Genomic DNA, 16,658 nt, shown 5'->3' with positions numbered 1-16,658 from the left:
TGATCTGAGAAGGTTACATTTATTATTTCTGCTCTTTTGCATTTGTTTGCAGTGATTCTATGCCCTATTACATGGTCAATCTTTGTGAATGTGCCATGTGCAGCTGAAAAGAAGGTGTATTCCTTTTTGTCCCTATTTATTTTTCTCCACATATCCACTAAATCTAATTTTTCTAGGACTTCATTCATCTCTCTTATCTCTTTCTTATTTATTTTTCAGTTTGATTTATCTAGATCTGACAGAGGAATATTTAGATCTCCCACTAGTATGGTTTTACTATCTATTTCCTTCTTGAGCTCTGCCAGTTTCTCCTTTATGAATTTGGGTGCTATGCCACTTGGTGCAAACATATTGAGCAGTGTTATTTCCTCATTGTTTATACTGCCTTTAATCAGGATGTAATGACCTTCCCTGTCTTTTTTAATCATATCTATTTTTACTTTGGCTTTGTCAGAAATCATAATGGCCACTCCTGCCTTCTTTTTCTCATTTGACGCCCAAAAGATTTTGCTAAAGCCCTGAACCTTAAACTTGTGTATGTCCACCCGTCTTATATGTGTTTCTTGTAGACAACATATGGTGGGATTTTGGTTTCTAATCCACTCTGCTATTTGCTTCCGTTTTATGAGCGAGTTCATCCCATTCACATTCAGAGTTATAATCATCAGTTGTGCATTTGCTGACATTTTCGAATCCTACCCTATTCCTACCCCCTTTTTCTTATACTATTTCCTTTTAAACCAGTCGTTTGGTATTGAGCCACTATCCCTTATCCCCTGCATTGATTAACTTCCTTTTCTACCCCTCCCTTATTTTTCCCCCCTCTTTTTGTTTTTAAAGGCCTTGTGAGTTCCCTCCCCCTTCTTCTCCCCTCCCTTTTTTTGACCTCCCCACTCCACTGCTCCCCTTGGTTTATACCTTCTGACTTTCTCAGAAAGGTTAGATAAGAGTTTTATGTCCCAATGGATAGTATAGCTACTCTTCCCTCTCCGGGTTGATTACACTGAGAGTAAAGTTTGATTATTACCTCTTAATGCTCTCTTCCTCTCCTTCTTATAATAGTATTTGTCCCCTCTCCTTCCCATGCCCTCTTTGTGTGTAATAGAATATCCTATTTTTCTTATTCGCTCAAGTTTCTCTTGGTGTCCCCTGCTATTCACACCCTCTTTCCCATCCCCCATGTCATCTTAGATTATTTAGTGTTCCACCCTCACCCTGTGAATTATTCTTCTGATTACTATAATAGTGAATATTATAATAGTGAATAGAGTTCACTACAGAGAATTATACATAACATTTCTCTACATAGGAATACAGATAATTAGATCTCACTGAGGCCCTTAAAAAGGCAAATTTAAAAATTATAAGTTTTCTTTCTTTCCCCTCTGTATCTTATTTACCTTTTCATGTTTCTCTCGATTTTTGTGGTTGGATATCAAACTTTCCATTTAGCCCTGGTCTTTTCTGTGCAAATACCTGGAATTCTTCAATTTTGTTGAATGCCCATACTTTCCCCTCGAAATATATAGTCAATTTTGCTGGGTAGTTGATCCGTGGTTGCAGGCCCAGCTCTCTTGCCTTTCTGAATATCGTATTCTAAGCCTTGCGATCTTTAGCGTGGAGGCTGCCAGATCCTGTGTGATCCTGATTGGTGCTCCTTGATATTTGAATTGTCTCTTTCTGGCTCATTGTAAGATTTTTTCTTTTGCTTGGAAACTCTTGAATTTGGCAATTATTTTTCTGGTTGTTTTCTTATCTGGATCAAATGTCGCGGGTGTTCTATGGATCCTTTTAATGTCTATATTGCCCTCTTGTTGTAGGTCTTCAGGGCAATTTTGCTGAATTATTTCTGTTAGTATGGAGTCCAGGTTTCTATTAATTTCTGGTTTTTCTGGAAGACCAATTATTCTCAAATTGTCTCTTCTGGACCAGTTTTCTTGGTCTGTCTCTCTCTCATTGAGATATTTCATGTTTCCTTCTATTTTTTCAGTCTTTTGACTTTGTTTTATTTGTTCTTGTTGTCTTGAGAGATCATTAGCTTCTAATTGCTCAATTCTAGCCTTTAGGGATTGGTTTTCGGCTATAATCTTTCTGTTTTCGGCTATGATCTTTTGGTTTTCAGCTATAATCTTCTGGTTTTCGGCTATAATCTTCTGGTATTCCTTTTCAATCTGGTCATTTCTGGTGTTCAATTTGCTTATCAGTTCATTTGGTTTCTGAGCCTCACTTTCCAATTGCAAGATTCTACCTTTTAAACTGTTATTTTCTTGCCAGATCTCTTCCATTTTCCTCAAAATCTCAGTTTTGGACTCTTCTATAGCTTGTGAGGAGTTTCCTTATTTGAGGAGGGTTCGGATGCCTGTTTGTTCTCCTCCTCTGTTTGCTTGGTTGTCTGGATTTTCTCTGTGTAAAAGTTGTCGAGTGTTAAAGACTTCTTTTTCTTGTTGTTAATCTTTCTCTTCTGAACTTCCTGAGACTGGGTAACCATCATTAGCCCAGCAGCTTCTCAGGTTTATCCTTGAGCTCAGGGTCTGTCCGCAATCTTTTGGCTCCTGAGGTCTGAGTTCTGTTTTTTTCCAAGGTCAAGCCCCCTGGTGGACCCCCTTGCTTGATCCTCTGCTGGAGGTTTCTTTACAAGTCTCAGGGTGCTGCTTCCACAGTTGTATACCAGTCTGCACTGGTTCCCCACTCAGGGTTTCAGAGCTTTAGCTTGTGTCTGTGTCTACCTCCACCCACGCCTCCGCCCATGCCTGTGCTCTGAGCCTGCGCTCTGCGTCCTTCGTCCACTCTCTGCGCCCTGCTCCCACGCACAGAGTTTGTGTGTGTTCTTTAGCTTTTTGGGGTCCTAAATCTTGCTGCTCTCAGGAACAGGCCCAGAGCTGCCAATGACTCGATGGGTGCCCCAAACTTCCTCTATTTCTTTTTAGCTGGCTTTGGCGTTATAGGTGGTGTGTGTGGAGGGGGTGGGAGTCGGATGGTTACTCAGCCCGCGATTTAGTGAGAGCTTTTTCACCCCTTTATAGCATGGAAATGTCCCGATTCCACGTACCTTCCACACTGTGCCCTTTTGTGGGGTCCCTCTGTTCGTCTGGACTTGTTTTTATGTCCCCTTGAGGATTTTTGTGTGTTTCAGTCAGGAGAGGTTAAGAGCTGCTTCTTACTCTGCCGCCATCTTAACCCGGAACTCTGGTGATATTCATTATTAACAAGAGAGCCAGTTTAGCCAAGTGCCCGTCACCCCCTCCTGGGGTGGGGGGGAAGGGCAGATTCAACCTCATAGATCAGGGTTACCTTTTCCTCATCCTAAACCTAATTACCCCCTCTAGCTTTTCCCTTTCCTTCTTAATATAAGTGTTCCTTCAATATCTGTGCCTGGGAATTATTTGGGGATACTCACTGCTCATAGTTATCATCTAGCTTGAATCCTCTCAGCTGCCAGTTTAAGAAGATTAGATCAATCTCAGTCCTCAAATTTTTTTTTTAATTTTTTTTAAACCCTTGTACTTCGGTGTATTGTCTCATAGGTGGAAGATTGGTAAGGGTGGGCAATGGGGGTCAAGTGACTTGCCCAGGGTCACACAGCTGGGAAGTGGCTGAGGCCGGGTTTGAACCTAGGATCTCCTGTCTCTAGGCCTGACTCTCACTCCACTGAGCTACCCAGCTGCCCCCTCAGTCCTCAACTTTTAGGTAACTAGCTTCTACTTATTCCTCTATCAGACCTGTGGGGAATATAAGTTAAAGAAAGGGAACATCATTGGAGTTCAGTTTCGACAGAAACTTGCCAGAAGAACCTTATCTTGCCTCCATTATCCCAACTGAAAATCAACTGCTTGTGTGGAGGGTTTGAGAGTCAGGAGTGTCTAACCCCCTCCCTTCTCACTGAAGCCTGTCAGTCAGTGTCTGTGACTTGGAGGTTACTGGCCCTGGCATAATTATCTGCTTTCCCAAACTATCTGTTATTATCAACATAACACATGTAAATTGAATTCCCTAAGTATAAGACTGGGAGTTGAGGTAGTGAGGAAGATTGTGAATCAAGTATAGAAGTCCTTAAGAAAGGGGAGAAAAAACTTGGGTGTTGGTTAGTTTGGGTCCCAGTGTGTTACAGTTGAGTTGTAATGATTAATTAAATTATACCCTAAAACAAAATACAGACTACTTATTTATACTCAATTAATATTTTTCACCAGGTGATATAATTTAATAACATTTCTTTCAACCTAACAATTCCACACAAAACCCAAACATCACCAGTGATAGTGTGTAGTAGACAATAATAGTAAAAAAGAAAGAAAAAGAGAAAGCAATCTGGTTATTGAATTTGTTCAATGAAGAATATTTGTGGAACATTGCTCAATATGTATGCACCAAATGGCATAGCACCTAGATTCATAAAGGAGAAACTGGCAGAGCTCAAGAAGGAAATAGATAGTAAAACCATACAAGTGGGAGATCTAAATATTCCTCTTTCACATCTAGATAAATCAAACCAAAAAATAAATAAGAAAGAGGTAAGAGAGATGAATGAAGTCCTAGAAAAATTAGATTTAATGGATATGTGGAGAAAAATAAATAGGAACAAAAAGGAATACACATTCTTTTCAGCTGCACATGGTACATTCACAAAGATTGACCATGTAATAGGGCATAGAAACATTGCAAACAAATGCAAAAGAGCAGAAATAATAAATGTAACCTTCTCAGATCATAATACAAAAAAATGATAATTAGTGAGGGCACCTGGACAGGCAAATAAAAAAAACTAATTGGAAGGGGCAGCTGGGTAGCTCAGTGGATTGAGAACCAGGCCTAGAGACGTGAGGTCCTAGGTTCAAATCTAGCCTCAGACACTTCCCAGCTGTGTGACCCTGGGCAAGTCACTTGACCCCCATTGCCTACCCTTACCACTCTTCTGCCTTGGAGCCAATACACAGTATTGACTCCAAGACAGAAGGTAAGGGTTTAAAAAAGAACTAATTGGAAATTAAATAATATGATTCTCCAAAACCAGCTAGTCAAAGAAGAAATCATAGAAACAATCAACAATTTCATTGAAGAGAATGACAATGATGAGACATCCTACCAAACTCTGTGGGATGCAGCCAAGACAGTACTCAGGGGGAAATTTATATCCTTGAGTGCATATATTAACAAATTAGGGAGGGCAGAGATTAGTGAATTGGGCATGCAACTTAAAAAATTAGAAAGCGAACAAATTAAAAATCCCCAGATGAAAACTAAATTAGAAATACTAAAAATCAAGGGAGAAATCAATAAAATTGAAAGTAAAAGAACTATTGAATTAATAAACAAGACTAGAAGCTGATATTTGAAGCAAACATATAAAGTAGACAAAGTACTGGTCAATCTAATAAAAAAAGGAAAGAATAAAACCAAATTGATAGTATCAAAGATGAAAAGGGAGACCTCATCTCTAATGAAGGGGAAATTAAGGCAATCGTTAAAAACTCTTTTGCCCACAATTATGTGGCAATAAATATAGCAATCTATGAGATATGGATGAATATTTACAAAAATACAAATTGCCTAGATTAACAGCAGAAGAAATAGAATACCTAAATAATCCCATATCAGAAAAAGAAATTGAACAAGCCATCAAAGAACTCCCTAAGAAAAAATCACCAGGGCCTCATGGATACAAGTGTATTCTATCAGACATTCAAAGAGCAACTAATCCCAACACTACACAAATTATTTGATATAATAAGTAAAGAAGGAGTCCTACCAAATTCCTTTTATGACACAAATATAGTACCGATTCCAAAGCCAGGTAGATCAAAAACAGAGAAATAAAACTATAGACCAATCTGCCTAATGAACATAGATGCAAAAATTTTAAATAGAATACTAGCAAAGAGACTCCAGTAAGTGATCAAGAGGATCATCCACCATGATCAGGTGGGATTTATACCAGGAATGCAAGGATGGTTCAACATCAGGAAAACCATCCACATAATTGACCATATCAACAGTCTAACAAACAAAAATCACATGATTATCTCAATAGATGCTGAAAAAGCCTTTGACAAAATACAGTATACATTCCTATTGAAAACCCTGGAAAGTATAGGAATAGAAGGACCTTTCCTAAAAATAATAAACAGTATGTACCTAAAACCATCAACTAGCATCATATGCAATGGGGATAAATTAGAAGCCTTCCCAATAAGATCAGGAGTGAAACAAGGATGCCCATTATCACCTCTATTATTCAACATAGTACTAGAAACACTAGCACTTGCAATTAGAGAAGAAAAAGAAATTGAAGGTATCAAAATAGGCAAGGAGGAGACTAAGCTATCACTCTTTGCAGATGATATGATGGTCTACTTAAAAAATCCTAGACAATCAACTAAGAAGCTTGTAGAAATAATCAACAACTTTAGCAAAGTTGCAGGATACAAAATAAATGCACATAAATCATCAGCATTTCTATACATTTCCAACACACTAGAGCAGCAAGAAGTAGAAAGAGAAACACCATTCAAAATCACCCTAGACAATATAAAATACTTAGGAATCTATCTACCAAACAAACACAACAATTATATGAAAACAACTACAAAACACTTTCCAAACAAATAAAACTGGATCTAAACAATTGGAAAGCCATTGATTGCTCATGGGTAGGACGAGCTAACATAATAAAAATGACAATTCTACCCAAATTAATTTACCTATTTAGCGCCATACCTATCAAGCTACCAAAAAACTTCTTTACTGAATTAGAAAAAACTATAACAAATTTCATTTGGAATAACAAAAGATCAAGAATTTCAAGGGAAATAATGAAAAAAAATGTGAAGGAAGGGGGCCTAGCAGTAACAGATATTAAACTATACTATAAAGTAGCAGTCTTCAAAACAATATTATACTGGCTAAGAGATAGAGAGGAGGATCAGTGGAATAGACTTGGGGTAAGTGACATCAGCAAGACAGTGTATGATAAACCCAAAGAGCCCAACTTTGGGGACAAAAACAAACTATTTGACAAAAACTGCTGGGAAATTTGGAAAACAATATGGGAGAGATTAGGTTTAGATCAACTTCTCACACCCTACACCAAGAAAAATTCAGAATGAATAAATAACTTGAATATAAAGAGGGAAACTATAAATAAGTTAAGTGAACATAGAATAGTTTACTTGTCAGATCTCTGGGAAAGGAAAGATTTTAAAACCAAACAAGAGTTAGAGAAAATTACAAAATATAAAATAAATGATTTTGATTATATCAAACCAAAAAGCTTTCGTGCAAACAAAAACAATGTAGCCAAAATCAGAAGGGAACCACAAATTGGGAAAAAATCTTTATAACAAAAAACTCTGACAGGGGTCTAATTACTCAAATATACAAGGAGTTAAACCAATTGTATAAAAAATCAAGCCATTCCCCAATTGATAAATGGGCAAGGGACATGAATAGGCAATTTTCACATAAAGAAATCAAAACTATCAATAAGCACATGAGAAAGTGCTCTAAATCTCTAAAAATAATTAGAGAAATGCAAATCAAAACAACTCTGAGGTATCACCTCACACCTAACAGATTGGCTAAAATGAAAGAAGGGGAGAGTAATGAATGCTGGAGGAGATGTGGCAAATCCGGGATATTAATGCATTGCTGGTGGAGTTGTGAACTGATCCAACCATTCTGGCTGGCAATTTGGAACTATGCTCAAAGGGCTATAAAAGAATGCCTGCCCTTTGATCCAGCCTTACCATTGCTGGGTTTGTACCCCAAAGAGATCATAGATAAACAGACTTCTGCGAAAATATTTACAAACGCAATTTTTGTGGTGGCAAAAAACTGGAAAATGAGGGGATGTCCTTCAATTGGGGAATGGCTGAACAAATTGTGGTATATGCTGGTGATGGAATACTATTTTGCTCAAAGTTATAATAAACTGGAGGAATTCCATGTGAACTGGAAAGACCTCCATGAACTGGTGCAGAGTGAAAGGAGCAGAGCCAGAAGAACATTGTACACAGAGACCAATACACTCTGGTAAAATAGAATGTAATGGACTTCTGTACTAGCAGTAACGCAATGACCCAGGACAAGTCTGAGGGACTTATGGTAAAGAATGCTACCCATCTTCAGAGGAAGAACTATAGGAGTGGAAACAGAAGAAAAACAACTGCTTGAACACATGGGTTGAGGTGGACATGATTGGGGATGTAGACTTGAAACTACCGCATCAATGCAATGATCAACAATTTGGAAATAGGTCTTGATCAATGACACATGTTAAAACCAATGGAAATACGCATCAGCCATGGGGTGGGGAGGGACCTCGGGAGGTGATGGGGAAAGTAAGAGCATGAATTATGTAACCATGTTAACTTTTCTAAAAAATAAATATTAATAAATGTTCAAAAAAAGAATATTTGTGGAAGCAGCTAGGTGGTACAGTGGATAGAGAGAACTCTGAACCCGGAGTCAGGAAAACCTGTGTTCAAATGCAGACTCTCATACTTACTAGATTGTGACTTGGGCAAGTCTTAACACAATCTTCCTCAATTGCAAAATGAGATAATAATATCTACCAATGCTATTGTGAGGATCAAATTACATAATATTTGTAAGGGTTTTTGCAAATATTAAAGTAATATAAAAATATAACATATACAGATTTTTTATAATAAAGCACATTATGTATAACTAGAAATAGAAAACAAAAACCACTTATTATTATCTGTGCTTACTTCCTTTTATTCATATTACAGATATGGAATCTGGCCATATGGGTTTTTTAAGAAATTGGGTATTCCTGGACCAAGGCCTCTTCCATTTTTTGGGACATTCCTAGAATATCGCAAGGTAAATATGAGTATTCAGCAGAAAATCCTTCCTTACTAGGGCTTTGATTGTGAAGCCTAACCTGTTTCTTCACTTTTTGTATCTCCCCACCAGCATTTTATTGTGTACTACTTTGAAAAGGAAGATTTGGGGATCAGGGAGATAGGGAGCCAGGGATCCACCAACCAAAGCCAGAGGAAAGGTTTGAAGACTAATTTTTTGAAGATACCAAAGGAAAACAACATTTGGTCTACATGGTGTATTGGTAGAAGCCCTTAGTTTAAGCTATTTGGCCCTGAGTTAAGCAGTGCCAGCCCTGGAGTCAAGAGAATTTGAGTTCAAATCCAATCTCAGACACTTACTATCTGTGTGACCCTCTGCAAGTCATGCCTCTGCTTCCTCATCTGTAACAAGAGGCATTGGACTGGACGGCCTCTATGGTCTCTTGTAGCTCTTAATCTATGATTGTATCATTGTTTGATCCTTCATCTTCATCATCTCCTCCTCAATCATTAGGATGGAGAAAAGAATCATTTCAGAGGTCCCACTCTCAGATGGAGGCAAACCAAAGAACCTCGATATTCCTCTTTTCTAGTACCCTTCCATATACTCCCTATGCCCTAAACCAGTGGTTCCCAAACTTTTTTGGCCTACTGCCCCCTTTCCAGAAAAAATATTACTTAGTGCTCACTGGAAATTAATTTTTAAAAAATTTTAATAGCAATTAATAGGAAAGATACATGTATTAATGTTTCTACTTTTTCATAAAACACAGTAAAGAAAGGTATAAATTAGAAACATTGACCTTTGAAATTATGAAACTATTTATTGAACTCAGAATAGAATTTAATACAAAAAAAGTTAAAACATTCAAAATCCCAAGTGCACCTGTGGCCATCACTGCTCCACCCTGGATTGCTGCAGCATCCACCAGGGGGCGGTGGCACCCACTTTGGGAATCACTGCAAACGTTTAGATTTTTGGAGACCACAGCTGTGATTTTATGGCTATAAGGAACCCCTTGGGAAGAAACTATACTAATGCAAATCAGTACCTACTTTACAATGTAGCTTAAGGGACTTGTTGGGCCAGGGCATTGAGATATAGAGTAAACCTTTCCAAAGCCATCCAGGCAGTATATGTCCAAGGTGGGATTTGAACTGAGGACTTTCTGACTCTAAGACTATCCCTCTATCCATTACAGTATCTACCTACTGGTATACTATAAATATGATATAGTATAATCTATATCCTCTACTCTGGACAGTGTGTGCTTGGCAGTTATTGCTTTGCCCTTTAATCTCTACAATGGTCTGTCTATTGCTAGTTAGTGCCGCTTCTTGAGTTAAATTGTCCCTTTAGACTCAGTATCAATGCTAATCATTACAAGGTCCTACAGAAATACAGGCCAGGTGGCACAGTGGAGAGAGCGCCTAGCCTGGAGGCAGGAAGACATCTTCCTGAGTTCAAATCCAGCTTTAGACACTAGCTATGTGACCTTGGGCAAGTCACTGAACTCTGCTTATTCCCTCATCTGTAAAATGAACTAGAGAAAGAAATGGCAAACTACTCTAGTGTCTTTGCCAAGAATACCCCAAATGGGGTCATGAAGAATCAGACATGACTGAAATAATGATAGAAAAACCTGGGTAGTTGCTCCCTTCAATAAAATTAAGGAGATAGCCTAATTCAGGGATTCTTAATCTGGTTTGTGTCATCATCCCCTTTGGCAGTCTGATGAAGGATGTGAATTCCTCCTCAGAGCACTATTTTGAAATGCTAAATATGTAGGATTAGAAAGGAAACCAATTATGTTGAAAAGCAATTATCAAAATATTTTGAAAAACAAAATTGTGGACTTCAGGTTAATAACCTCTGGCCTAGATGATCTCTAAGCCCAACTTCTCTCTAAATCCTTTGATGTGGGGATTTGTTTTGAAGAACTATGTAGACATTTATTGAGGCATTTTTTTTCAATTAGTTCAAGAGGAAGAAGGAGCAAGTGGGACAGATAAATGAAACCAAAACTGTTTCTTGAAAACTTATTTTTTAAGTTACAAAAATCATGCAAATGAGAAATGAGTAAGATAATTCTCCTTCACTTCCTTTCTTAATTCCTGCTGAAATCATTTATGAAGAATCTAGGGAGCTTAGAGAGTTCTCTGCCTTTTGATATAATAAGGATGTTACACAAGATAATCATACTAGCTCAAGCATTTCTGGCGACCTTGGTATGATGTCCATGGTGCCAGTGCAATAAATCTACATCTTTCCTATTGTCTAATCTACTTTAATTTTTCTTCAGGGAATTTTGGAGTTTGACAAGGAATGTTTTAAGAAATATGGCAAAATGTGGGGGTAAGTATAAAAGGTGGTCCCTGACCTCACAGAGCTTTCTGGACTAAGATATAAACACAGAGAAGTTTAATACAATATAATTGGATAAATAAATTTTTTAGTTACATAGCAAATGATGCATGAGGGACAAATGGAAATTTTATTGTTTGTAAGTTAACAGGAAGGCAAGGGAGAGGCCGTGTTTGGGTTTGACCTTAAAAATGAGAAAGAATCCAACAAATAGATTATGAAATTTTGGAATAACATTTTGGAAATAGCACTGGATTTTGAAATCATGTCCTGTTTTTGAATCCCAGTCCTCTGTCTTACTACCTCCATGACTACTGATGCTTGGACATTCACTTCTCCTTACTGGACCTCATGCTGAGAACCCATCCATCTCAAATATGATTCCATAAAAAAAACACAATTAACAGCTACAGCTAAGGATATGAGGCCAAGCACACTGAGTACTGAGGGCAAAGGGAGGGCTTTGAAGAGAGAGGAGGACAGATGCCATCAGTTACACCAGCAACTGAGGAACCCAGACCTTGTGGAGCACTGCTATTTAGGCTGTGACATGAACATTTCAGCAAAAGGCCAATTTTTATTTTACAAAAATGACTACTCTTTGACTACAGCCCCCTAACTTCATCCTGCCTCTGATTGTGTTGCCTTTGCTGTTAAAACGTACATTTTCTGTAGTCTCCTGTAGAGAGAAAACAAAACATCTTCAAAGCTGGAGTTAATATTTTTCAGTGCTGCTTGCTGAGAAATGCATGTAACCAGAGGCCAAAGAGTATGGATTTATGGCAGAAACAGACAATGAGAATAAAGAACAACAGCTAGTCATGGAAGGGGATATTTTCCAGACCACTTGATTACCTTGAAAATTCCCTCTGGAATTATACTAATTTTTAATAGATTCTCAAGCATTAATTAGGCACCTATTATGTGCCAGGTACTGGGGAAACCAAAATTAAAATGACAATCTCTGTCCTTGAGGAACTTCTATTTTAGGTTATCAGTTTTATATTAAAACAATTAGAATTGAAAGGGATCACAAAGATTATTTAGTTCAATGTCTTTATTTTACAGATGAAGAAGCAGACACAGAGAGATTAAGTAAATTGCACAAGGTAAAACAGCTAGTCTCAGAGTCAGAATTTGAACTCAGTTCTTCTGACTTAGAATCAAAGACTTTCTACTGTGTCAGCAATTTAAGAGCACCACTTCCATCTTTGGCATCTCCATTATAGGCAGTGGGTGAAAAAAATTATGGACTTAATCAGAAGATCCAGGGTTTGAGTCCTGGTTCTAATCCTTTGTAGTAATATAAGCCATGAGCAAATTTCTTTACTGTTTTGTGCCCTAGTCTCCTTAGCTGGAAAAATAGGAATATTAGTGCTTTCAACACCTATTTCACAGGATTCATGAGTTCATAGATTTAGAACCAGAAGAGACTTGGGTCATCTAGTCCAGTACCCTGATTTTACAGATGAAGACTCACTTGTCCAAGATCTTATGACTAGTATCAGCAGGTGTGGGATGAACTCAAGTCCTCTGACTTCCAAGTTCAGGGAGTTACTCTGGAAGGAAGATATAATTGTTTAGAAAGGGCTTTGAATGTGTTATTTGATAAATGATCAAATAACCCGACCAAGACCGTGATCAGTCTTCAGTCTTAGGGAATGCAACCAATATAATTTTGGCTTATAAAATTTAAAAGGCTATGAGAATGAGAGCTATTTTTCTCTTTGAATAGTGTTCTTAACCTTTTCTTATTGTTGTATTGTGGACCTCTTTGGCAGTCTGGTGAAGCCTATGGACCCTTTCTCAGAAAAAAAGTTTTTAAATGCATAAAATGTATAGGTTACAAAGAAATTAAATTATATTGAAATACTGAATTTTTTTAAATATGCAAATATTTTAAAAAACAAGTTCACAAAACTTAGGTTAAGAACCTCAGGTACTAAGAATTAATGGACTCCTTCCACTGATGAATATCACCAAATTTTTGTAGTTTAGGATATGCAGTCTATTAGTCTAGTCTGATCTTCTAGAGTTGCCCTGGATGAAAAAAAATCATTATTTCTGCCTTGGTAGATTTGACACTGCTTGAATATTGCTACTGTCTTTAAGAAATAGAGTTACTTCCACATAATGTTGAAGATTTGATGAATTGCTGTTATCACAAAATGGAGACAATGAGGCACAGTGGAAAGAGGATTGGGTGTGGAGTCAGAGGATCTCGCTTCCAATTCTGCCCTTGATATATGCTACTGTTTTCCTCTTAGGCAAGTTACTTAATATCTCTTTGCCAGAATTCCTTCATTGGTAAAATGAGGGAGTTAGAGTAGATGGCTTTCTCTGAGGTTCCTTCTAGTTCTAGGTTTATGATTGTAAAATACTTACTGAGAGTAGGAAGGAGGAACAGAGGGACAGAGTGATGGTGGTGGCTATTTTATCACCTAGCTCCAAGAAGATTGATCATGCCAAAGGGAGATATTATGATTTTTTTGACTTAAGAAACTATTTTTCTGTGTGGATCTCTGAAAGAAACTTAATTTTTTCTATCTTGATGCTCTCAATAGGTTTTATGATGGCAGACTTCCTGTATTAGCCATTCTGGATCCAGCCATGATCAAAATAGTTCTAGTGAAAGAGTTTTATACACTCTTTACCAATCGTCGGGTAAGTTCCCGGGTAGAAGTATATATCGGGATGTTTCTTGGGCTGAAGGCATTAAAATATTCTAATCTAAATTGTCCATTTTGTAGGAAACCTTGGATTTCCATCAAAATCTTCCTTTCTAACAAGATTGCCTGCATTCTCTAAGCCTGAAGACTAATTGTGGTTTTGGTTAGGTGGAATATATAACACACACCAAGCCCTTTCTAAACAGTTACATTTTCTTCTGGCAGCTTGATCCTTCATGAAAAATATGGCCAGATCCTTCAAAAGAAAACTAGAATTAGAGCTTGCACAACTACCCTTATGGCGGTGCTTTTTGGAAAGTAAAATATGACTACAAGTCTGTCTTACAAAACAATATTCAGGTATGGAAAGGAAGCCAGGATTTCATTCTTTTAATTAATTAATTAATTGAAAAAAAAAACACCTTAACTTCTGACTTGGAGTCAATACTGTGTATTGGCTCCAAGGCAGAAGAGTGGTAAGGGTTAGACAATGGAAGTTAAGTGACTTGCCCAGAGTCACACAGCTGAGAAGTGTCTGAGGCCAGATTTGAACCTAGGACCTCCCGTCTCTAGGCCTGGCTCTCAATCCACTGAGCCACCCAGCTGCCCTCAGAAACCAGGATTTTAATGACAATAATAACTTCATTTCACTAAGACTACCCCAACTTGAGCAGTATACATGATGAAGGCAATATAATTGAGACAGACTGGTGGCCAAAGTGTCCTCATTTTCAAAACAATAAGCATTAGCCTTTAACAAAACATTTGTGCCACAGCACAGGTATTGATAGATGATGATCAAGACATCAGCACCTATGTATTATATACTGTTGGGCATCACACAGGTTATCTTCCCCCATTACAGAATATCTTTACTCTTTCCTCCTGTCTCCGAGTCTAAAATCCCACAACTTATGATTAATTCCTCCCGGTGTTAAAGGCTTTTTCATTTTCCAGAGACCCCAGTTAAGATACAAAAACTGCTGCTGGGAGAGGAGAATACCTGAAACCTATCGCCTAATACTTTATTGGGGATTAATTGGCAGCTAGCTGAAATGTAGACCTGGTAGAAATTGTACGCAGTGCCTGAGAGAGAAAAGTGTACTGAGATGAGTGTGAGGAAAGTACTCCAGAGAAAACTTTCTCTACTTTGTAATTTTGCCCTGGGTCAGCACTACATGTGATATAAACATTAAACAAACTTTGAAATATTTTGGATGCTGAATTATTTTCTAGAGAGTTTAGCCCTTGTAAAATTTATTGATTTTCTACTCAGCTCCTTTCCTTGTGGTCTAGTGAAAAGAATTCTGGGGTGGCAGTCAGGAAACAGGGGTTTCTGTCCCTGCTCTGTGAGACCTTTGGCTACTTACATAATCTCTGTCTCAATTTTGTATAATGGGGATAGTCCTACTTAGCCTACATTCCAATGGTAGAAAGAAAATCCAGTGAGATTAAAAGTTTTATAAAAATCTAAATTGCTTTACAAAATTAAAGTGTATATGTTAAAGCTAACTAAATAGTCGCCTATTCTAAAAACTCAGGTTTTCCAGTTTCCATCAACAAGCCTTAATTGAGTACTCACATTTGTAGGCTGCCAAGGATACATAGAAGAGTCACTAGGTGGCATAGTGGATGTAGCACTGGCCTTGGAATCAGGAAGACTCTTCATGGGTTTAAATCTGGTCTCAGACACTTACTATGTGACCTCAGGTACCTAACTCTTTTGCCTCAGTTCTTTATCTGTAAAAAATAAGTTGGAGAAGCAAATGGTAAGCCATTTCAATATCTTTGCCAAGAAAACCCCCAAACGAGGTCATGAAGAGTCAGACATGACTAAAATGGTTCAACAACAACAACAAAAAAGGATACACCGACTAAAACTAAGCAGTCTCTGGTCTCTATGGAGCATTCATTTTATTGGAGAAAATGACACGTATACATAAAAGTATATTCAATGTAAAAGCAAAGTACTTGGCAGGGTTGGGAAGAGTGGGGTACTAGCAGCAAGGGAGATCAGGAAACAGTCTAATGTAAGAGGTAGGATTTGGGCTTAACTTTGAAGGAAAATAAAGATTCTTAGAGACAGAGATGAGGAAGGAGTGCATAATAAACAAGTGTTTACAAAGGCATGGAGATGAAATATGTTAGGGACGAGGAGATCCATTTATTATGAAGTGAAACAATGAATAACAAAATTGGAAAGGATAGTTGGGGTGAGGTTATGAAGGCATCTAAATGGCAAGCAGAAGCATCTATTCTCAAACATAGGGATAAGAAGGAGCCACTGGTGTGGTAAGAGCAGATGAGTTACGTGATGGGACCTATGTTTTTGGACTGTCCCTTTGGAAGCTGAGTGCAGAATGGATTACGAGTTAAGTGACTTGTCACACATCTAGTAAATGTCTGAGGCCAGATTTGAACTGAGAGATGAGTCTTCCTCATTTTTTTTTTTAATATCCAAACAAAATTCAAGAATAATATTCTCTTTTTATCAGTGGCATTGCTTCCTTTTATGACAGTGAAGCATAGATTTTTTTTTCATGTTTTTTTTTACATTTATTAATATTCATTTTTAACATGGTTACATGATTCATGCTCCTCCTTTCCCCTTCAACCCGCACCCCCCCTACCCATGCGCATTTCCACTAGTTTTGTCATGTGTCCTTGATCAAGACCAATTTCCAAATTGTTGGTAGTTGCATTGGTGTGGTAGTTTCGAGTCTACACCCTCAATCATGTCCACCCCGACCCATGCGTTCATGCAGTTGTTTTTCCTATATGTTTCCTCTCCTGCAGTCC

General features: G+C 37.8%; 1 protein-coding gene across 2 annotated transcripts in view; it reads left to right on the top strand.

Annotated features, from left to right (window-relative positions):
* LOC123231171 (cytochrome P450 3A24-like) overlaps nt 1-16,658 on the top strand; it is an 81,591-nt gene that overhangs the window by 14,350 nt on the left and 50,583 nt on the right. The window contains exons 1-4 of one of the 2 annotated variants that reach the window (XM_044657420.1): nt 4,036-4,360; nt 8,751-8,844; nt 11,129-11,181; nt 13,755-13,854. In XM_044657420.1, the coding sequence (XP_044513355.1) occupies nt 4,329-4,360; nt 8,751-8,844; nt 11,129-11,181; nt 13,755-13,854 (279 nt within the window). In that variant the 5' untranslated portion in view covers nt 4,036-4,328. Of the gene's footprint in view, nt 1-4,035; nt 4,361-8,750; nt 8,845-11,128; nt 11,182-13,754; nt 13,855-16,658 lie in introns of those variants that run through there. The other variant, XM_044657418.1, reaches the window with a different exon arrangement.

This window comes from Gracilinanus agilis, chromosome 1 (genome assembly GCF_016433145.1).
Source record: "Gracilinanus agilis isolate LMUSP501 chromosome 1, AgileGrace, whole genome shotgun sequence".
In the NCBI taxonomy this organism is placed as follows: domain Eukaryota; kingdom Metazoa; phylum Chordata; class Mammalia; order Didelphimorphia; family Didelphidae; genus Gracilinanus; species Gracilinanus agilis.
The sequence above is the reverse complement of the archived record's forward strand: the minus strand, read 5'-3'. Positions and strand labels throughout refer to the sequence as shown.